General features: G+C 39.1%; 1 protein-coding gene across 1 annotated transcript in view; it reads right to left on the reverse strand.

Moving 5' to 3' along the window:
- Positions 1 to 2,936: 2,936 nt before the first annotated feature.
- Positions 2,937 to 23,308, reverse strand: part of LOC126092547 (dynactin subunit 4) — a 53,396-nt gene continuing 33,024 nt past the window's right edge. Inside the window, exons 5-7 of the mRNA XM_049908209.1 lie at positions 15,517 to 15,721; positions 10,003 to 10,193; positions 2,937 to 4,203 (exon numbers count right to left, since the gene is read on the reverse strand). Coding sequence (XP_049764166.1) covers positions 3,987 to 4,203; positions 10,003 to 10,193; positions 15,517 to 15,721 — 613 coding nt within the window. The 3' untranslated portion in view covers positions 2,937 to 3,986. The remainder of the gene's footprint in view (positions 4,204 to 10,002; positions 10,194 to 15,516; positions 15,722 to 23,308) is intronic.

Raw genomic sequence — 23,308 nt, forward strand, 5'->3', positions numbered from 1 at the left:
GGTAAAGAATTTTAAAAGAAGTTTGTTCCAGATATGTTAAGAAGAGAGTTTTTAGTTCAAAGAAGTGCCTAGGAGCAGCATGAACTATATCCCGTATAAATATTCACGATAAAAGAGAAGGAGGTAGTTCAACAGCGTATTACCTTGATGAAACATGGATCAATTAGAATCGTTCCAAGAAGATCTGCTGGAAAATGAGTTATGGTACTGGCGGTTTTAAAGTTCTCATAGTGATAGGTTCTTGGATAATTATTCAGCATGCTGACTCACCTTCTGATTTTATTTCTGAGAATAAACTTGAATTTACATGCAACAAAAACAGCAGTGATTACCATTCGGCAATGAACGCTGTCAGTTTCGTGACGTGATTCACACTTCTTGCCATGCCTTGCTTCGAAGTTGCTCATTGCGTTATAATTCAACTAATATAGGGAAAACATCAAGTATAAACATCATAAAAGCGGATATTTTTCCCCGGTTTAAAAATAAAAATATTAAGCATCGTATAAACCAGACTTGTGCCGATCTCCTGCAGCTCGTTAATTTATACTGTACAAGTCACGTGACAGAACGTACAAACTTTACTTCCTTGCGCGTGAATGGGATCACATAGTTTTGCATTTACCCACATGTCACTGTCATTGTAGCCCCATGGAAATTGGTTTGGGCAAAGGGTGTTAAGGCTATGTGGGAGAAAAAAAACAAAACATTCAAGATAACATACAGTGAATCGTTTATGCATGAGACAATAGGCAATGACGCAACAGACAACATCCCAACTGTAGCATGGGTACAGTCTGTATGGCATGCTGAAAAGCTTCAGAAAGAAGAATTTGACAGGGAAGTTATGATGATTATAAGTCTGGAACCTATCATCGTAAATTTAAAATCAGATTGTTCAGAAAAAGACTCAAATAGAAGTGACGATGGTATTATGATGTAGACCTTGGAACAAAGTAATAATGTAGTTTCAAATACTTGTGGTTTAAACGATGTTTGTCAACATATCAGTTGCATACATAATAATGAGAACTTCCTCACCTTTTTGATTATGACTTTGTATCCTTTTAATTATGCAGACTATAATGTTCAACATATTACCCAAGGAGAAGTTAAGCTTCTCCCACCATTTTGTAAACTTCTGAAATTTTCAAGGCACAATCTGGATAAGGCAGTTGACAGTAACTGTTACTTGGCGAGATATTGGTGGTTTTCGATGTTGTCAGTCAGATAGATTACCTGGAGTTATTCGCAGATGATGGTTAATTGTTTGTTTGTTCAATGGATCATAAATGCAATCTCTCACTGTAATGTCGAATGTGTTAGTTTACTCACAAAGCCTGTTAACAACGAAAAATATGACAACTTTCTGACCATTTTTACGATAGTCTTTCCTGAGCAGAAACAGTTGTCAAGCAAATATAATGATTTTGGTTTGTGCTTTAAGTTAATTTTGTTTTGTATTAAATTTTTACTTATAATGCAGTCCAAAATGCTATAAATGGTAATTATTGCAAGCAGTTTTGTCATTTTGAGAAAAATTGTACTTCATGTCTTCACAAAGCGTGTCAGTTGTTCTCGCCTCCCAACATCACGCAAAGTAAATCTTTGAAGCATTGGACATGAATTAATATTTCTCTCATGATGACTGATCAAAATTAGTTTTAATATTTGTTATTGCCCTCATAGATTTGAATGTATAACACAATGTACCACAGGCAAACAAGCCTGACTGTTATCCACAGCAATGCAGTTTGGCAGTGTGGACTTTGACTGCCCACTCTTTGCTGCCGCGCATGGGCAGTTCTCATTCCCCCCACGCTTCGCCTCTATGCACGGAAGCGCCATCCTTGGTGACATGGGCTTTAGTTTCAGCAGCTGTCAACCAACTTGGTTCAGGAGATGATACAAAGGCACTAGGACAGGCTTCTCAACCAAATCTGTGTATGCATCCATGCCAGATGGGATGCAATGTCTTACTGATAGGTGGGCTCATATTAGCAAGTTCTTTGTAAATTTGACTTTATTTTGTAACCAATGAAATAATCTCTACAAATGTGAAACAACTGAAGTTTAATTTCATTTCCTCCTCCCCTGCAACTAAAAGTAAGCAAGCTTGCAAAAAAATATTGTTTTTTTATTGCACAATAAGACAAATATTCAGTACAAACACAATGTTGAATGACAATGTGATCACATCTAGCAGATTGTATATTGATGACAAAGAACAGTTGCTGAGGACAGGCACTAATCTGTAGTTGTATTCTTACTTTCTTCTTGATGTTTCCATGACGACATGTTGTCTCATAGTTCCATATGGATGTAATGCTTGAAAAGCATTGACTACAGTGACCACTGTATTTAAACTTCACACACTGATCCCTCCTCCATAACAGCCACTAACAAAGACCGTAAACATGCCTATGTAGAGTATGATGTTGCATGTAAGAAAATGGGAAATATTTATGTACAAGTGCAGATATAATGTTGGCTACTGAAATGTTTCTCGTCAATAACGCCAATTCACTGTTTGAATGTGCTGAGGCAAATTCGAAAATATTCCAGTACAGCGAGCTGTTCAGCTGGAACTGAAAAATCTGCGTAAGTCTAATGAGTTACTGTTTTATTACAATAATTTGTTTCACGTTTGAAGAGGCATGAATGCTTAAGTGAGAATGGAATTTCAGTGGGAACTGCTATGAATCTGAATACTGTGACTTGGAATCCAAATTGTCTTACTGCATAAGGGGACAAAATTGTTGTTACCTAAGAAGATATTTGTTCATATATACCTTCACTGTAACATTCACATATGCCAAGAATTTAATGAATACACTACCTTCACCGGTATCAGGTCAGCCATGATAACATTCCAATATCAGGCTGAAAATCATTTTCACAACACTGTTAAATAAACATCTGTAACTACCAGAAGGTAAGTTTGCAAAAAAATGTTATATTTTGTATTGCACAATAAATATTCAGTACAAGCACAATGCTGAAAGGCTGAATGTGATCACATCAAGCAGATTCATACTGATTACATAGAATTACAAAGTTCAAGGCAGTAATGCTGCTTCTGACTGCATCAATACATTATGTTAAACAAAATATCAGTTTCCTATATAAATGTCAGTTAATACTTTAATACTATGTTTGTATGGGCTGAGCATAAAATCAATAATGAAAAGCAATCTGGTTGCACTTACCAAAAGTGTTGAGAATATGATGAAACCAACTGGTACATACAAATGAATGATAGATATCTTAAAACTGCATCACAGCTTCCAAACAAACATAATCCAAGTACTGCCAATTGGGACATCTAAAAGTAGCAAATAGTTTCCCTGAATTTTCCATTTTCTTCTTTGCTCTTAATTGCACTACTTGCTTTACCTTATCTTATCTGGACTGAAGTGGCACTGTGGTTACCAGTGCACGACCTTTGAGTGCCTACTCTCTCTGTTACCTTCCCTTATTTTTGTCTCTCATAGTCACTGGAACAGGTGGGACTAAGTGAGATGCACTTCCTTCCCAACCTAACCATCTTTCTGCCCTAAGGACGAAACAGTCTCAAGAACTAGTTTAGATTTGTCCCGACTTTTAAATGAGTCTATTGGCAGTACTTAGAATTTTGCCTCATGTTTCCTCACAATTTTGCAGTTTTCTAAAAATGAATTTTCCTTTTGACACAAGGAAACATAAATACCGAAACAGTAGGCACCCTACTGTATACTTGCTAGCTTAGAAATAATTTTGTTAAGTCTGGCAAGTACAGTCACTCCATTACTTATTTTAGATATTTTATACTCATTTCGCATGTTACACTGTGTTACATGAAGCTCAGTCAAATTCAAACAAATTAACAACTGTATATGATTAATAAATTAACAAAAAGTTACACAATAAATACAGCATCTCATACTTCATTCACAGCATTGCAACACCCATAATCCCATACCAGTTAAGCACCTTTTATAATTATCTTATTCAGAAATAGCAGTTTTACCTAATGTAACATATATTTTTACTTTGAGAGTAACTTTCTGTGGTTCCTTTTGTTCAAGAGTTGCCATAGTGTTAACATATGTATACTGCATCAGAAAACCGACAATCACCTCTCCATCATGAGTTTTGCTCTCCTCTGTGGGGATGACTACTAGCTTCACTGCTGCTTTGTTTGCCTTTCTCCATACAACAACTCTGTAACAACAACATTACTTCTGTAACCCAACTGAATTGACACTTTTATAACATACAAGAGTAAATCTAAAATGTAACAGGATATAGTAGATGTACGATACAGGTCATAATATGTAGTGGACGTGATGGAGTGTTGTAGGCTTATTCATACTACTTCCCAGATGAAAATATGAACTGCATCTATGATCATAACCAAACAACATGAGAGATCAGTATAAGCTGTACAGTGGAGTTCATGAACATTGAACACTGCTAGCCATTGAAATTGCAAAACAGAAATAATGAAATTTTATTTATTGTACTTATATGGTATAGTAGCAAGAATAATTATGCGTGATTTGGGGGTGGCATCGAGTCAGAATCAGTCGGGATGACATACAGCTATGCCACTCCATTCTGCATCAACACTAAGCCTTTGTTACACAATTATAGTGGCTGGCTAGTAGGGACATACCAGTCTCTTAAGAGCACATGATGAGATGATTTCAATTGGTGAATGATCTTGTAAACTTGCTGGCTAGGGTAACAGTTGAACATCCTCTTTATAAGGTAATCAGGACAGCATGGGTCACCTGCAGTCTTGTGTTATCTTGTTGAAAGATGTCATGGAGACCTCTAAGATAAGGCCCAGCCACTGGCCTTAATACACCAGAAATATGTGAGCTACTCTCCAAATTACCAGCTATGTGAACTAGAGATAAATGTGTGCTGTACCCAATGGCACATTATACTGGCACACCAGCTGCTGGTCCTATATGGCAATGACAAATGCTATCTGGGAATATTCGTTCTCCTCGGAGCCTCCACATGTGAATATATTCAATGTGATGTACACAGAACTAACTGAAAAGATGGTGTGGTGTTACTCCTATGTCCAGCATTGACATTCAGTACACCACTGTTACTGTGCCTCTCTCTGCAACTATGTCAGGGGAAGCCACAACACTAATCACTGTGCTGACTTTCTGTGGTGCTTCATATGTCATCACTCTGAGTGGATTCTTGTCTTGCTGCAAACAAGCCCATTTCCCAATTCAAGGAATGTGGCACAGGTGTACAGTCCTGCTGAAGTAACAAATGATGCGTTTGTCATCTTGGGCACTAGTCATATGGGCATGTTACTCAAAACCCAGGATGAGAGTAAGCAACCTGTTGTGATTCCACTACAGTAATTACATTAATGTGATTGAATGTGTTATGTATGCCAGTATTTATTTAACTGATGAAAGGAGGAAATATAAAAATGAAGAAGGCAACAGGGAATACAAACATCTAAAAAAATGAGATTGACAGGAAGTGCATAATGATTAAACAGGAATAACTAGAGGACAAATGTAAGTGGAAAGATAGATACCACCTACAGGAAAATTAAAGAGGTCTTTGGAGCAAAGACGACATTTCATCACATAGCCATGACAAAACTCTTCCATCTGGTGTGCAAGATATTTGTGATAGGCAAAACAACTTCAAACTTAAAGAATTTCAGTTCCAAATAAGGCAGGTGCTGACAGATGTGCAAATTACCAAACTACCAGTTAAAAAAGTCATGGTTGCAAAAAACTAACGCGAATTCTTTACAAAAGAATGGAAAAACTGTTAGATGCTGACCTCAGGGATGATCAGTTTGGATTTCGGAGAAATGTAGGGACACAAGAAACAATATTGATCTTACAACTTATCTTATAAGATATATTAAGGAAAAGCAAACCTACTTTTATAGCATTTGTTGACTTAGAGAAAGTCTGTTGACTGGAATTCTCTCTTTGAAATTCTGAAGGTAGCAGGGGTAAAATACCGGGAGCAAAATGCTATCTACAACTTGTACAGAAGCCAGACAGTATTTATAAGAGTCGAGGCGCATGAAAGGGAAGCAATGGTTGATAAGGCAGGGTTGTAGCCTATCCCCAATGTTATACAGTCTGTATGCTGAGCAAGATGTGTAGGGAACCAAAAAGGTCATCCGAAGACCAGTATCAGTTGCAAAGCGATTTAGAAAAGATTGCTGTATGGTGTGGCAGGTGGCATTTGACGCTAAATAACGAAAAGTGTGAGGTGATCCACATGACATCCAAAAGAAGTCTGTTGGAATTGGATTACTCGATTATTCTCAAGGCTGTCAATTCAACTAAGTACCTGGATGTAAAAATTACGAACAACTTCAGTTGGAAAGACCACATAGATAATATTGTGGGAAAGGCGAGCCAAAGGTTATGTTTCATTGGCAGGACACTTAGAAGATGCAACAAGTCCACTAAAGAGACAGCTTATACTACACTCGTTCGTCCTCTGTTAGAATATTGCTGCGCGGTGTGGGATCCTTACCTGGTGAGATTGACGGAGGACATCGAAAGGGTGCAAAAAAGGGCAGCTCGTTTTGTATTATCACGTAATAGGGGAGAGAGTGTGGCAGATATGATACGCGAGCTGGGATGGAAGTCATTAAAGCAAAGACATTTTTCGTCGTGGCGAGATCTATTTACAAAATTTCAGTCACCAACTTTCTCTTCCAAATGCGAAAATATTTTGTTGAGCCCGACCTACATAGGTAGGAATGATCATCAAAATAAAATAAGAGATATCAGAGCTTGAACAGAAAGGTTTAGGTGTTCGTTTTTCCCGCGCGCTGTTTGGAAGTGGAATGGTAGGGAGATAGTATGATTGTGGTTCGATGAACCCTCTGCCAAGCACTTAAATGTGAATTGCAGAGTAATCATGTAGATGTAGATGAAATTTGGAAAGAGAATTAAAATTTATGGGTAAGAAATTAAAACTTTGAGGTTTGCCAATGACACTGTAATTCTGTCACAGACAGCAAAGGACTTGGAAGAACATTTGAAAGGAATCGACGGTGTCTTGAAAGGTGGATGTAACATGAATGTTAACAAAAGAAAAACAAGGATAATGGAATGTAGTCGAATTAAATCAGGTGATGCTGAGGGCATTAGATTAGGAGACAAGACACAAAGTAGTACAGGAATTTTCTTATTTGGGTAGCAAAATAACTAAGGGTGGCCGAAGCAGAGAGGATATAAAATGTAGACCGGCAATAGCAAGCAAAGCGTTTCTGAAGAAGAGAAATTGGTTAACATCTAGTATAGACTTAAGTGTAGGCAAGTATTTTCTGAAGCTACTTACGTGGAGTGTAAATACGTATGGAAATGAAACACGGATGCTAAAAAGTTTCGACAAGAAGAGAATAAAAACAGAAACTCTTGAAATGTGGTGCTACAGAAAAATGCTCACTAATGAGGAAGTACTGAACAGAATTGGGTAGACAAGAAATTTTTGGCACAACTTCAGCCAGGAAGGGGTCATATGATGATAAGGCACATTCTAAGACAATAAGGGATAGCTCTCTCTCTCTCTCTCTCTCTCTCTCTCTCTCTCTCTCTCTCTCTGTGTGTATCTCTCTCTCTCTCTCTCTCTCTCTCTCTCTCTCTCTCTCTCACTCACACACACACACACACACACACACACACACATAAAAAAAAAGTTTTGCATCACCTGGGTTCCGAGAACTCCTGAAGATAGATGTTGACTGTGGATACTGTATCACAGACACAGTCCTTTTGACTGTTCAGAGATATCACTAAACCCGCCCAAAGATGTAAACAACCATGCCTGAGCAGTGCCTATTGGACGGAGGGGATCTGACAGACAACCAGTTCCAGTCATTTCACCAGGAAGGAGGTACATGGCTTGTGTTATCTCTAGTTCAACAATGCCTAGACGGTCAATACTGCAGTTCAATTGCACCCGCCAGGACGGGCTCTCAACAAGGGAAGTGTCCGGACTTCCTGGAATGAACCAAAGTGATGATTTTAGACGTGGAGGAGATACAGAGAGACAGGAACTGTCGACGACATGCCTCACTCAGGCTGCCCAAGGGCCACTACTGCAGTGGATGACTGCTACTTAAGGATTATGGTTCGGAGGAACCCTGCTTTTCGTGCAGCCACAGGATGTCGTGTTACGACTCGAACTGTGTGCAATAGGCTGCACAATGTGCAAATTCACTCCCGACATCCATGGCAAGGTCCGTCTTTGCAACCATGACACCATGCAGCGTGGTACAGATGGGCCCAACAACATGCCAAAGTGACCGCTCAGGATTGGCAACATGTTCTCGTCAATGATGAATGTAGCATATGCCTCTTCAACCAGACAATTGTCGGAGACGTGTTTGGAGGCAACCTGGCCTTAGACACACTATCCAACAAGTGCAGCAAGGTGGAGGTTCCCTGCTGTCATGGGCAATTTGTGCCTCTGTAAAGCACATCTTGTGTATGACTTCCTTCAGGATAACGACATCGCTTGACTAGAGTTGCCAGCATGTTCTACAGACATGAACCCTATTGAACATGCCTGCGATAGATTGGAAAGGGCTGTTTACGGATGACGTGACCCACCAACCACTCTGAGGGATCTACGCTGAATCGCCTTTTAGTAGTAGGACAATCTGGACTAACAGTGCCTTGATGAACTTGGGGATAGTATGCCACGATGAATACAGGCATGCATCAACGCAAGAGGACGTGCTACTGGGTACTAGAGGTACTAGTGCGTACAGCAATGTGGACCACCACCTTATGAATGTCTTGCTGTGTGGAGGTACAACATGCAAGGTGTGGTTTTCATTAGCAATAAAAAGGGCAGATATGATGTTTATGTTGATCTCTGTTCCAATTTTCTGTACAGGTTCTGGAACTCTCAGAAACAATGTGATGCAAAACTTTTTTTTATGTATTTATAACACGATTGGAGTAGTTGCCTTTTCCTTACTTTGACCTGCTCTGGAAATGCTGTTCTGGTAATTTCGTGTTCTTCAGTTATCTAAATTAACTGAGCCTTCCATAAATCAACTGCGTATGACACTGTCTATAATGGTTGTATGTTTGCAGAAAAAAAAGGCTGAGTACAAGGGTGAGAGAAGGAGATCACGAAATGTTTTAGATAGGTAATGTTATGCTACAACAGAGCTTTGGAAAAAGATTTTAAACTGCAAAATGTTTCTGGGGGCAATCGCTGATGGAAACATAAGGAGCACATAATGGTACTGGACGATGCGTAATTAAAGGTGTTTAAGCTGAATGACTACAGTACAATTTACGGGGAGAACTGTGTGTGAGGCAGCTTTGTGCATGAAGGGTGCTCCATTTTTGAACAAAAGGCAAAAGAAAACAAATTCCTCAGCAGCGCCTGCACTGTTGGAAAAAAAGAAAAAAAAATTATATGTAAAATAAAATCCAACTGATGTGTTACTGTGGATGAGCTGGGGCCCAGTACTTCACATGACAAATGCAATAGTAATCAAAGCTGAGAATATAATCTGGTGGTTCTGCAAATGACATCAATTTCTTCTGTCACAAATTTTATAGCCAGTGTTTTCTCTGAGACCGAAGGATTTTCAACAAGAGCTTTTCCACACATCTGCCTACAGTCTGCCCAAAAGACAAGCATTTCCTAAGCAGCATCAGATCTGAAAGAATTGTGAACCTACCTTAACATTCAGCTACAGTCTCATGTGATTTAACTGTATTACAAAAAAACAGATTAAACTCTCTTTGGCAATTGTCCCAAGTCCCAAGAAGCACCTGTAGCTTGCTACAATGAATTCCTCAACACCCAACCTACAATATTTCAAGGAGTGGTTGATAAATGGTTTCAGAGAAGTCTGACAGATAGTGTAAAGTAGATAACAACACTACATTCTTAAACACTGACTCAGATATTATCAAACAAGTAATATTTATTACTCAATAATGTAATTGAAACAGGCGATTTCACCTGAAAACATACTTGGGATCATCTTGGAAGTTATGAGTATCACCGGAATCATCATATTCAGCTGCATCATCCCTTGGAGGCAGAATAACAGTGCTTGTTGGCAGTTCAACTTCCCCAGTGAGATTAACACGGACAGGTTTTGGCTCTTCTGTCATCGACAACTGTCGTGTCAGTGATGACGACAGTGAGAATGTCACCTCTTTCTGTAAAAATCAGGTGTAATTTATAATGTACTCAGGACAGCTTTATTAGCACAACACATACAGACTGCCACTTCACATTGGTTATTCATAAATACAATATTTTCCACACATAATATGTTCAAGAACAACAAAATCTGCAACTGCTGAACAATGCAAGAGTGTTGAGAAAATTGTCAGTACACCAATAAACTTGATAAACAGTCACCAGTCAGCACTCCTCTGATGACCCAGTGTCATCCCGGCCCTGAAAACCTCAACCACATCCTACACCAGGGCTTCGACTACCTCTCGTTGTGCCCTGAGATGAGGCATATCCTACCGAACATCCTAGCCATATTACCCAATGTAGTGTTCTACTGCCCACCGAATGTACACAATATTCCTGTCCATCCCTATTCCAATACTGCACTAAATTGTCGTCGTTGTCAACCTAGGTGCCAGAGGTGTCCCATACACCCACCTAGCACCTCCTACCTTAGTTCAGTCACAGGCATTTCCTACCCTACAAAAGGCAGTACCAAGCGTGAAAGCAACCATGTTACATATCAGCTATGCTGCAATTAATTAATGTGCAGCATCATGGGTGCCATTTAGGAACTCTCTTCTAGCACTAGTTTCTCAGAACTACACAGGTGAGAACTGTCTCCCCATTATAACCTATGCTCCCAAAATCCCCCTGGCCTAAACCACCTCCTTTCCTCTGTCCACACTACTCCTTTCCTGTTCAGATTGTGCACTACCTTCTCTCTCTTCCCCCTCTTCAATCTCTTTCTTTTTCTCTTCCATCTCCCCCTTCCTTCTCATTCCTCCCTTACCTCCCCCATCTCTCTCTTACATGCTCTACCCACTGAACTCTTTTCATCTTACTGTGCAGCTGCCGAGTCATTTGTCAAAGACCAGCACTACACTACCTCACGACATCATTTTTGCTTGTGTGTTCATCCCTACTACCTCCATCTTACAAGCAACTCCTCTCAACAACTGATAATCAACAGTTAGTCTCGTTGTGTGTGTGAATGTACCCACTTTCACTACTGACAGAGCATGAGCTTGAGAACTAGAGCGAATAAACCTTTTCACTGAGTGTTTCTATGTACCACACATCAGTCAGCCGTAGGTGACTGGTTGCCTTTCCTTAATTTTACATACTGTCCATAATTGAGACATTGAGAACTAGTGATAATGAAATTTAACATCTTTTAAAATTTGCTGTAAGGCTGCTACCTACTGCAAAGGCATTTTTTTAAATTTAAGTTTCGCTTCACCATAAATTTTAATCCTTATGTTTTTCAATAACTTCTTGGCAACTGAAGTCAAAGAACTGTTCATCACATTTGGGATCATGATTATAGATATATACTGAAGTATATATCACATTTATTAGTGAAGTTTATCATACATGATTCACTCTTTTACTATGATACTGGTTTCCCTTGCTTCCCGCGACTAAATAAATAAATATTCTCTGACCTTCAACTCTTTAATAGACATATTATTAATCCCTTCCACGGAAAACAATTTTTGTTTGTTTGTTTGTCAGCCTCCCTCATCCTGTTTAGCTAGTGTGGTGATAGCTACCAGCAAATGTACAAATAACAGCAAAATATTTGAACAATAACAATCTCCAATGCTCATCTGAGGAAAGTAAATGAATGACAGGAGGTTCAGTGTCACTATAGTATTAACAGTAAAGTTCCCCTTGATGAAGATACTCAAATCTGACTACATAACATGAGTCACAGAGCCAGAGCAACTTCTGTAACTCCAGGACCTGGGCCTGATCTATGTGAAGGTCTCTCCCAGGTGACAGTTCAAGGTTAACCCACTGCTTCTGCCTTTATACTGTATGGCAGGCCACATTGCCCATTCCATGTTGGTGCTTCCAAAAGCGCCCAGTAGCATTCTCACATATTGGCAAATGTGACTTTATATGATTGTTCCTTATTCTCTGGGTACATCAACGAGATCCCTACAAGTCACACCAACTTTGCTGTAGTTCAAGGTGTTGAGCAGTTCTGTCTCTATAGCACACTCCCCAAGACATCTAGCTTTTTAGAGGTTAACTGCTTGTTGGGAAGCAGAAATTTACACTAAGAATATTCCATTTCGCAAGCACGTGGCTGACTTTTAAGTGGCACAGATTTTCTCTAAGCCCTTTCGGATATAGAATGGTAACGCCTTTTCCAAACTACCCTCTTTCCTCCTGACAGTGAAAAATACGTTCTGGCCAGCAGCATGTGTTCTGGTACTAGATATACCACCATTCTGAATAGGTCCTGAATTAGCAGGACTGGCCGCATGAGCCCTCTTGTTTGACTGAGTGTTGTACCTACCAGCGGCCCGCCCTTTCCTCTGAGAGGAGGAAAAGAAAATTTTAGAGACTCTCTGTTGGTTGCACAAGCAGCTAGGAAACTAAGGGTCCACTCAGACAGAGTCCTGCATGCCTCAGTAAGCCTTATATAACTGAGGTGTGGCAGGTTCCTCAGAGGTTACCCATTAACCACTGTTTCACCTCAACAGCCATGCACCTCATCAGTGCTCAGCACACCTCAGGATGTATGTTTTCATTAAGGTGGTTTATTACGTCCTTGCGAACCAGGCGGTCAAGCCAAGATCCCTGTTCCCTGTGCCACACAACGTTGCACTGCCGCACTGCACAATGGTCGCCGAAGCATGCCCAGAGCTTATAGTGACGGGGGACTTCTGGTGCTTACCAGTTCCCAGCTCAGGAACCCTGGGGTTGCCAAGTCTGTACTCAGCAAATGAATGTTGAGTCCCTGAGTGGTCTTTAAGAATGAGATACTACAGTCTGACATCTCATATTCGCCCAATCAAAAGTTAAAAAAAAAAAAAAAAAAAATATTATTACAATTTTCTTAACCAGCTAACAAATTAAGGTTTGATTTCAGATTCTAACCACTGTTCATTGAAAAGAGTGTACCATGTTTCAATATTGCTGGGAGCTCAAATGCCATCAGTTTGATGTCGGTCGTGCTGCATATCACTGGTTCAAACCTGACACCAGTAATTATTTGTTATTTTGTATTTACAATTTCTGGAAGCTTCTTGAAATACTTTATATTTGTAATGTTTGGATATATGAAATATTTAAGTGACTCAGTTCACTCCTCCATTCAACTGTGATCCACTCCCACTGTCCCCAAATCACCCTGTTAGCTTCTCAAATTGCTTAACCTCGTTTGCTTCACCATTATTCACTAAATCCCTCAACATGTAAATCAACCTTACATCCACAGAAAAAAACACAATTCACCATGTAAAAACTTATCCTGACCTTATAATCCAAACCGCAGACAAAGGCTTCACACCTGTCGTCTTTAACTCTGTTGATTACCTGGCAGAAGGACTCCACGGGGTGTCAGATTCATCTGCCTATGAACCCTGCCACAGTGACCCCATTCCAGAAATCCAGCAGGATCTCCAGTCTCTCCTCAAATCCTTAGGCCCATCCCAGAACCTCTGCCCAGGGTCCATCTCTCTCCTCACTCCTACCACTCCCTCCACTTCTACCTTCTACATGCTTCCTGAAGTCCATAAACCCAATCACACAGGACACCCCATTGTGGCTGGTTACTGTGCAACCCATTGTGGCCAGTTACTGTACCCCCACTGAGAGAATCTCTGCTCTCGTAGACCAACATCTTCAGTCTATTATCTGCAACCCATCCTCCTAAATAAAAGACACCAACCATTTCCTCCACTTACACTTCACGGTTCTACATCTACATCTACATTTATACTCCGCAAAGCCACCCAACGGTGTGTGGCGGAGGGCACTTTACATGCCACTGTCATTACCTTCCTTTCCTGTTCCACTCGCGTATGGTTCGCGGGAAGAATGACTGCCGGAAAGCCTCTGTGCGCACTCGAATCTCTCTAATTTTACATTTGTGATCTCCTCAGGAGATATAAGTAGGGGGAAGCAATATATTCGATACCTTATCCAGAAACACATCCTCTCGAAACCTGGACAGCAAGCTACACCGCGATAGAGCGCCTCTCTTGAAGAGTCTGCCACTGGAGTTTGCTAAACATCTCCGTAACGCTATCACGCTTACCAAATAACCCTGTGATGAAACGCGCCGCTCGTCTTTGGATCTTCTCTAACTCCTCTGTCAACCCGATCTGGTACGGATCCCACACTGATGAGCAATACTCAAGTATAGGTCGAACGAGTGTTTTGTAAGCCACCTCCTTTGTTGATGGACTATATTTTCTAAGGACTATCCCAATGAATCTCAACCTGGCAACCGCCTAACCAACAATTAATTTTATATGATCATTCCACTTCAAATCGTTCCGCACGCATACTCCCAGATATTTTACAGAAGTAACTGCTACCAGTGTTTGTTCCACTATCATATAATCATACAATAAGGGATCCTTCTTTCTATGTATTCGAAATACATTACATTTGTCTATGTTAAGGGTCAGTTGCCACTCCCTGCACCAAGTGCCTATCCGCTGCAGATCTTCCTGCATTTCGCTGCAATTTTCTAATGCTGCAACTTCTCTGTATACTACAGCTTCATCCGCGAAAAGCCACATGGAACTTCCGACACTATCTACTAGGTCATTTATATGTATTGTGAAAAGCAATGGTCCCATAACACTCCCCTGTGGTACGCCAGAGGTTACTTTAACGTCTGTAGACGTCTCTCCAATGAGAACAACATGCTGTTGTTCCTTTACCACTCAGCACCCTGCTCGTCACTACTGATGCCACCTCCCTTTACACTAACATCGCTAATGCACATGGCCTTACCGATATTGAACACTACCTCTCCAAACACCTGAAAGATTCCAAACCAACAACCTCCTTCCCAGACGCCAAGATGAACTATATTCTCACCCACAATTATTTCTCCTTCGAAGGCATTACCTACACACAAATATGGGGTACTGCTATGGGCTCCCACATGGTACCATCGTATGCCAACCTATTCATGGGCTATCTAGAGGAATTCTTCTTAAATACCTCGAATCCTAAACCCCTCACCTGGTTCCAACTTTCGTAATCTGTATTGAGGATGAGGACACCCTACCCACATTCCTCCAGAATGTCAACCCTTCTCCCCCATTTGCCTTATCTGGCCCTACTCAACCCAACAAAGTGCACAAAGTCACAGCAATGAGAAACAGCTCTAAGTGTATAAGATAAGAAATGATCGTGCAAATAAAATTTCCTGTTGCAAATTCTTTCTTAAGGTAGCAAAGACAACAGGAACAAAAGATTAGTAATGTGATTTTGCATACATACACTTTATTTAAGTTAAGTTTTTATTAGAGAGCAGAAAGATACCTCAGATTCTTTCTTTTCTAGTTTTTTCTTCTTTTCTTCCATTTCTTTCCGCCATTCCTCTAGGTCTTCATCAGGAGAAGGTAAGATCAAGAACTGCACAGTGCTTTGGTGCTGTGTTGGGTTACACAACTTAAGAATGAATTCACTTCTCTGACCAATCTTCAGAGGTTCACACGTTACAATACGTACTTCTGGTACATGATAGCTGAAATTGAATATCAGTTGTGGAGCAAATGAGTTTAATGTAATTCTACTTAAGAGCAGAAAACTTTACACGAAAATACTGACTTCCAGATGGAGAAAAATCTGGATAATGCTGCAACAAAAAGTTGTAAAGTAAAATAAAACACACACACACACACACACACACACACACACACACAGAGAGAGAGAGAGAGAGAGAGAGAGAGAGAGAGAGAGATCCACACCTCTTGAACAAGAGACAGAACAGGTAAGAGGTATTTTAATATTATATATTTTCCAGACTTTACTGAGGTAAAGTCTGTTAAATCAGTTGATAGCTATATTTACTTATCATAGAACACATGGTAAATCAAAGTTAATTCACAATTGTGTGTTAACATTGGTTTACTGAGTCTTTTGTAGCAAAAACTGTAATCTAGCGAGTAAGAATAAAATGTACAAAACAGCATAAGAGAGCCAAGAAGTCACTTCTGACCGTATACAATGCAACTAACTGCAATAAGGGTCTCTAATGTTACGACCTATTAATCTTATTGAGCTGACTATTCAATTACTGCTGGAATCTCATCATTTCAATAAATTTCACAGTTCATGATAAAGAACTGGCATATCAGTAGATGACTGTTTGAAACCTAACATACTGAGACAGTTAATAGCCCATACAAAAATATTACTTCTATGCCATTTTTTCCTCACTTTCCACTTTCTTTCTAATTTATTTAATTAAATTTAGCTACCATATGCATCAATAGCATTAAATAATACAGAGAGAGTTTACTGTTAAAACAGTGCACATGTAGTGTTTCAATGACACTTTTCTTTAGTTAATATATACCTTGACTTGTTCCACATTCCTGAATGTTCACCTTCTACAACTAATGAATGAATGAATAAACAGGCAAAATTCTGGCCAGACACTTCACAAAGGCTTTTCTCAAATTTGAGCATTTATACTAATAATGCAAAAAATATTTAAAGATACTTATTTAATACAATTTAAGTTAACCTAATTTTAGTTAATATACTGGTAAGTAATATGCATAACTGATCACATTTTTTAAATATTAATTAATCAGACCCTACTTTTTCTAAGTGTCTTTTAAACAGTATTTATTATTACATTTTTAATATAAACAATGAAGATTTTAGATTAAAATAGCTTCCAAATTCTTGGATACTACATAAATCAAACACATTTCTATAATTGGGAAGCATCTTATTTTAACTAAATTAGTGGAGGTCGCTTTTTCAAGACACAGTTTATTAGACCAGTCAAAATTTTTAGAAATTGTGGTATTCTGAACTTCAAATATCAAATTCCTCTATAAAATAAAAATTCCCCAGGAAAAGTAACTACACTACAACAAGCAGCAGAACACAAATTCCTGTCTTATAAGAATTTGGAAAACATAACGTGTGAAGTAAATTTGGATGTTTACCATACAGTTGCAGAAAATTAAAGTGTAATAAGGAAAAAAATAGTACTTATTTACTCTAGGAGTGATATCAAAGGAAGTGAAAATGCTCCATTTTGCTGGGTTTCTATTTAACAATAAGATACTCCCATTTGAGATTCCGATTTGATACAATGAGGGAGGGGAAATGACTGGGGGTGGGAAAGAAATGAAGGTAGCAAAATTCTCATAGGGGTGAAGACAAAAACATTTGGAACTGGAAAGACAATATTATGAAAAGGATAGATTGCTCCTCAACATATAGAGGAGATGTTGAGCCACTGACAAGTGGAACAAAAAGACTGCTATACATTTAAGTTTTCACCCAAAAGGTCTTCTTCTAAACTAGAAAACACACACACATTTATGAAAGCATAACTCATACATAATGCTCAGTGCCCCTGGCCACTAAGGCTAGACCAGTGGCTCAGTGGTCAAAGACAGTGGTCATGTGTGTGGGAGTTGTGCTTGTGTGAATATGCTATGGCGACAAGTGCAACAAGCGCATCAATCACGGCGATGGTATTCCAGTCTGCGCAAGGTAGAAATTCAAACCAGCCTGCGTACTAGCAGATTAACAGAGGGCAACACTAACAGCTGGGGCAGCAGCAACCGCAAGGTGCACGCGCAGCCCTGATCAGCGCACTCAGACTGATCTATTTCCTCCTTCAGCTGAAACACAAGTTTCAGCCAATCAAACAGAAGTATCACTCTGCAGGATGACTATTTAGGGCCGTACCATGATGGCAGCCAGCAGTTATAGTGCAACCAGTAGCACTGGAAAGACCTCTGATAACGTGCTACCATGATCAACTCTTCTAATCTTTGTCATCATCATCATCATCATCATGAAATGGAACTGGCAAAATGGAACGCTACCAAGTGGAGAGGTCACAGTATTCTGTTTTGCTACATCTCCTACACTAGACAAGTGTCGCACTTAGTGCCAATATTACAAAATTCATTCCTATGGACTTTAATGGGGTTCAACTTCTGACTGTTACTTTTTGGAACTCAGATTATTTGAACATTTGCTTGGTCAAGAAAGCCTTTATTTTTGTTCTTCAGAAGTCAGCTATTATGTCCATCATAAAGCAGTGAGTTAATTTCTTGCATTGCATATAAAACTGTTTAATTGGTATACCTGGTGAACGTTTTGTGGGACATATCAGAATGTTGTGCATTTCTTACTATATAAAAAAGCCTTTTTGGCCAGAAGCTTAAATGTATAGAAATCTTTTTGTTGTATCTGTCTGTGACTAACATCTCCTCTGTACAGTGAGTGGCAGTCTATCCTTTTCATAATACTATTGTTATTCCATCCAGGATTTTCCATTGTTGTAAATGGAAAGAGTTATTCTATTATGAAACAGCATGATACATTGAAAATTAAAGAAAGAATGGATAGTGTTACAAGAGTGAATAACATCTCAGTCAATTTGGACTACGGTCAGCAATAATAATAATAACAAATAAACATCATCATAGTTGTTGATAAACATAGGACCTTGATCTTTGGCACCCAAAGAACTCTCAACGCTCATCATTTGCAGTTTAACACCAACTACACAGGCTCAGGCACTCCATCACAATTGGTGACAAACTTTCCACATAAAGGGAGCATCAATGAGGTGTAAGCAGTGCAGTAAAGCATTTTGCTGGGCAGGCATGCAGATTTAGATGGGCAGCTCAAAGGAGAAAACACACACACACACACACACACACACACACACACACACACACACAAAATTAGTGTTTACATTAATTAACACATTATTATTTTAGTCCTAATCATGCAACTCTACTTAAAAACCTTTTTTATTAGCTACCTGGTTTTAAGTAGAAATTTGTCAATGGAATAGAAGAAGTTGTCCAGGAGAAATGATTTTAAGTATGATTTAAAACTTGCTTTGATATCTGTCACACATTTTATTGGGAAATAATCAAAAATCTTTGTTGCCGAAGATTGGATTCCTTTCTGAACCACTGACAACTTTAACAATAGTGATAAAGGTCATTTTTCCCTCTAGTGTTGTAGACATGGACATCACTTTGTTCTCAAATTGCGATGGATTATTCATTTGTGAATATATGTACCATGACAGCAATTAAAATGCCTAGCTCCTTGAAGAGCCACCTACATGACATCTGTAGGTACACCACATGTTATTCTTACTGTTTGCTTTTGTGCAGTAAACTTTCCTTTCTACATGTTATTCTTACTGTTTGCTTTTGTGCAGTAAACTTTCCTTTCTACGTAGTGAACTCAGAAAATGATTCCAAAAGACATTATTGGTTGGAAATATGCAAAATATGTCAGGTAGTTGATTTGTCTATTTCCAAGATTAGCAATTATACAAAGAGCAAAAACAGCTGAACTTAATTCTTTGAGAAGCTAATTAATATGCATCTTGTAGTTCAAGTTTTCATTAGTATGTACACCCAAAAATTTGGAGCATTCTATTTACCGACTCCTGCTCACGTGCTATGACTACTGTTTGTACAGAACTGAATATAACAGTTTTCCAAAATTTAAGGAGAGTCCATTTTCAGAGAACCATTTTATAATTCTTTGGAAAATATTATGTACCACTGCTCCCATTGCTTTCTACTGCAATTTATTACAACACTAGTATTATCTGCAAGAAGTGCCTATTCTTATTGTTGAAGGCCAATCTCACAGATAAGAAATAGGAGTGGACCCAAAATTGAATACCATGGGTCTCCTTCTGTGATTTCTCCCCACTCACTAACATTTTCTATCCACTTGATGTTGTTTGAAATATACAGCACAACCTTTTGCATTCTGTTTGTTAAGTATGATTCAAACCAGCTGTGTAAAAATCTATCAGTTCCACAAAACTTCAGTTTTTCTGAGAGAGTAACATGAGCTACACAACCAAACATCTGGGAAAGATAAAAAAAATACCAACTGGGGATATTCTATTACTTAAAGCTCATATTATTTGGTGAGTGAATGTATACTTAACATTCTCATTTGAACCACCCTTCTGGAATCTAAACTGTAATACTCTAAGTAAATTGTTTCCACTTAACTGAGTGACTACCCTTGAGCACATTACTGTTTCAAATATTCTGAGAAACGATATCAGTATGGAAACTGGATGATAACTGTTTAAGTTTGTCTTGTCATTTTTCTTATAAAGAGGTTAACAACTTCATATCTTAACCTGTCTGGAAAAATGCCCTGTGCCAGTAGTGCACTGCATATATCAAAAAGTTGTCAACTCCACATGGACTTTCCTTTTTTAGAATTCTATTAATTTCAGTGAGGCATGTTGGTGCTATTGCTAGTTGCTGAAAGTTTTATGGAATGACATTTTTAATATATCCTCTTGCTTCTTCCAATGAACCATTTAGTCATTTTTTTGCTGTTACATTTAAAAAGTGATTGTTAAAAGTATTTGCAACTTGTGAACTATAGCAATATATTTTCATTTAGTTTGTTTTGAAATCTTGTACACTGACTACTTTCACTGTCCCATGGGGGCGTTACCAGTACAAAGAGATATAAAAATGGTTCAAATGGCTCTGAGCACTATGGGACTCAACATCTTAGGTCATAAGTCCCCTAGAACTTAGAACTACTTAAACCTAACTAACCTAAGGACATCACACACACCCATGCCCGAGGCAGGATTCGAACCTGCGACCGTAGCAGTCCCGTGGTTCCGGACTGCAGCGCCAGAACCGCTAGACCACCGCGGCCGGCACAAAGAGATATAATTTGGGCCGAAAAATGCACCTGTTATGGTCCAAAGAGTATTAGATGGAGTTCTGCGTGATTTAAAGCAAAATAATTGCATGGTGTATTTGGAGGACATTTCGAAGGATATGCCATAGGCTGTGAAAGGAAGATGTATTCAACAAGCTACCTCCACATCTGACACTTAGCACAGGCAAGTGCCATTTTGTGCATGTGGGTTAACTACAATGGGAGAGTGATTAGCAGGAAAAGTGTTTAATCTTCGCCTAACAGAGGCAATCCACAATTTTGCAGAGCCACAAACCACAAAACAACTGCAGTCATCCCTAGGGTTATGCAATTACTATTGCAAACTGATAAAAAAAATTGCGCAGATCAGGAAACTCTCGAATTGATTGATGAGGAACGTAGTGAAAGTCCAGTGGTCACCATGATGTCAAGTTCTGCTTGAGACTTTGAAGGCAGCACTGGCCTCTGATCAGGTACTAGTTTTTTTGTATTTTAAGAAAGAATTTAGGAGACACTAACAATGGGGGTGTTGGTTGTATTTTGATCAGAATATCAATAGGCAGGAACACCCAGCAGAGTATGCTTCAAGGCGACTGAACAAAGTGGGCTGTAACTACTCCAACAAAGAAAAAGAAATGTTGCTAATGATATGTGGAATAGTGTACTTTTGTTGCTATTTATACGGCTGAAAGTTTAAGGTCATCATGGAACATGCTTCATTAAAATGGCTGTTGGGGCTGACAGACCCATCAAGTAGGTTAACAAGATGGCCATTCAAACTCCAGTGAGTATGATTATGAGATAGTTCACAAACTGCTTAGAAAGCACAAAAATGCAAGTATGTTACATAGGAAAGCTGCAGTGTATGTGCTAGGCAAAAGTTCAACAGAGTGGCAGAGAGCACAAGCAACCAACAAAGACTGTCAGGCAATCAGGTCACAATCACAATTTGTGACGCACGAGGGCTTGCTCTGCAGAATGATGTAATTCAAGGATGCAGTGCTGCATCAAGTGCATGACCACATGGTCTCAGGTCATGGAGGGCACTGAACAACAGACAGACAAGTAGTGGACAGATTCTTGTGGAGAACAAGAAAACGTGACATTGAGCAATACGAAAGGGATTGAGTGCCTTCTGCACAAAGAGCTGATCTTAGTCGTCAAAACATCCCTTTGCAAATACCACAGAGGCATTTAAACCTGATGTTTTAGGACCTCTTAATAGAACACCTGCTCGAAAAACATGTGCTGGCAGTTATAGATCATTTTTCAAGGCTGTTAGTGATAGTCATGATTCCTTCTCAGCAAGCTAGTATAGTAGCCCAGGCTTTAGTTAGGGGTATCTCATACCTTAGTTATGGATCAGGGCACATGTTTTGCATCAGATTTGATGAAAAAATTATGTCATATACTTCGTATCTGGAAATTACACACAAGCCCGTTCCATCTTCAGACATAAGGAGTACATAGGACAATCTCGACTATGTTGATTTGTTACAGTAACAGCAGTCGTATGTACTGGGATATGTATTTGCAATATTTAGTTGTGTGTATAACTCCAAAGTGCACAGCGGTAAAGGTCTCTCACTTTTTCAAGGTGTTACACAGTAGAAAAATGCTATTTCCCTTTGATATCATGATTCTCAAATTAGGACCAGATTGTGAATTGGTTAAGAAATTCACTGAAAGATTATGGGATGGATGGCAGAAAGCAAAGCGAGCCAATGCCAAAGCTTGGGAGCAACAAGAACAGTCCACACAACATGCAAAATTAATGCAGTACTGAGTGGGTCAATGGAAATTAGTCACCAACCCATACATGCCTAAGGGATAAGTAAAAAAATTCTTGCTTAAATATCAGGGTCCTTATCAGGTCACTGAGATGACTTCTCCAGTAAGTTTTAAAGTGCAGTTTCTCGCTAAAACACCTAGTGTCCACTTGAGTAGAGTTAAACCCATTAGAGGAATGGTGGGTGCATTGCCACAAGTCCTAAGGGTGGAGTCACGGCACACAAAAACGACTAGAAAAGTAGACAAGCAGGGAGTGTATAGTGCTCCCTATATACTAAGATCACATAACAAATAGTAGCATTCAATTTGTGTTATGTCTATAAGTTGTTCTATTCTTGTAAAATGTATTCTGAAGGTAAGATGAATTACAAGAGATGCTGGATGAACAAACAAATGGTCCTGATGCTGACAATCCAGGAGACCCACATAACAGATGACAATGCAACAGATTTTGGTAACTACATATTGTGCAAGAGAAAAACGGATGTGAAAATAGGCAAAGGAGCTCCACTGTCTTTGCAGTCAACAAGATAATCCTCACATTATCATCAGAAATGAAACCAATAAATAAAAGAATAATGCTGATGAGGCTCAAAATGTGTTAGTA

This window comes from Schistocerca cancellata, chromosome 1 (genome assembly GCF_023864275.1).
Source record: "Schistocerca cancellata isolate TAMUIC-IGC-003103 chromosome 1, iqSchCanc2.1, whole genome shotgun sequence".
In the NCBI taxonomy this organism is placed as follows: Eukaryota; Metazoa; Arthropoda; class Insecta; order Orthoptera; family Acrididae; genus Schistocerca; species Schistocerca cancellata.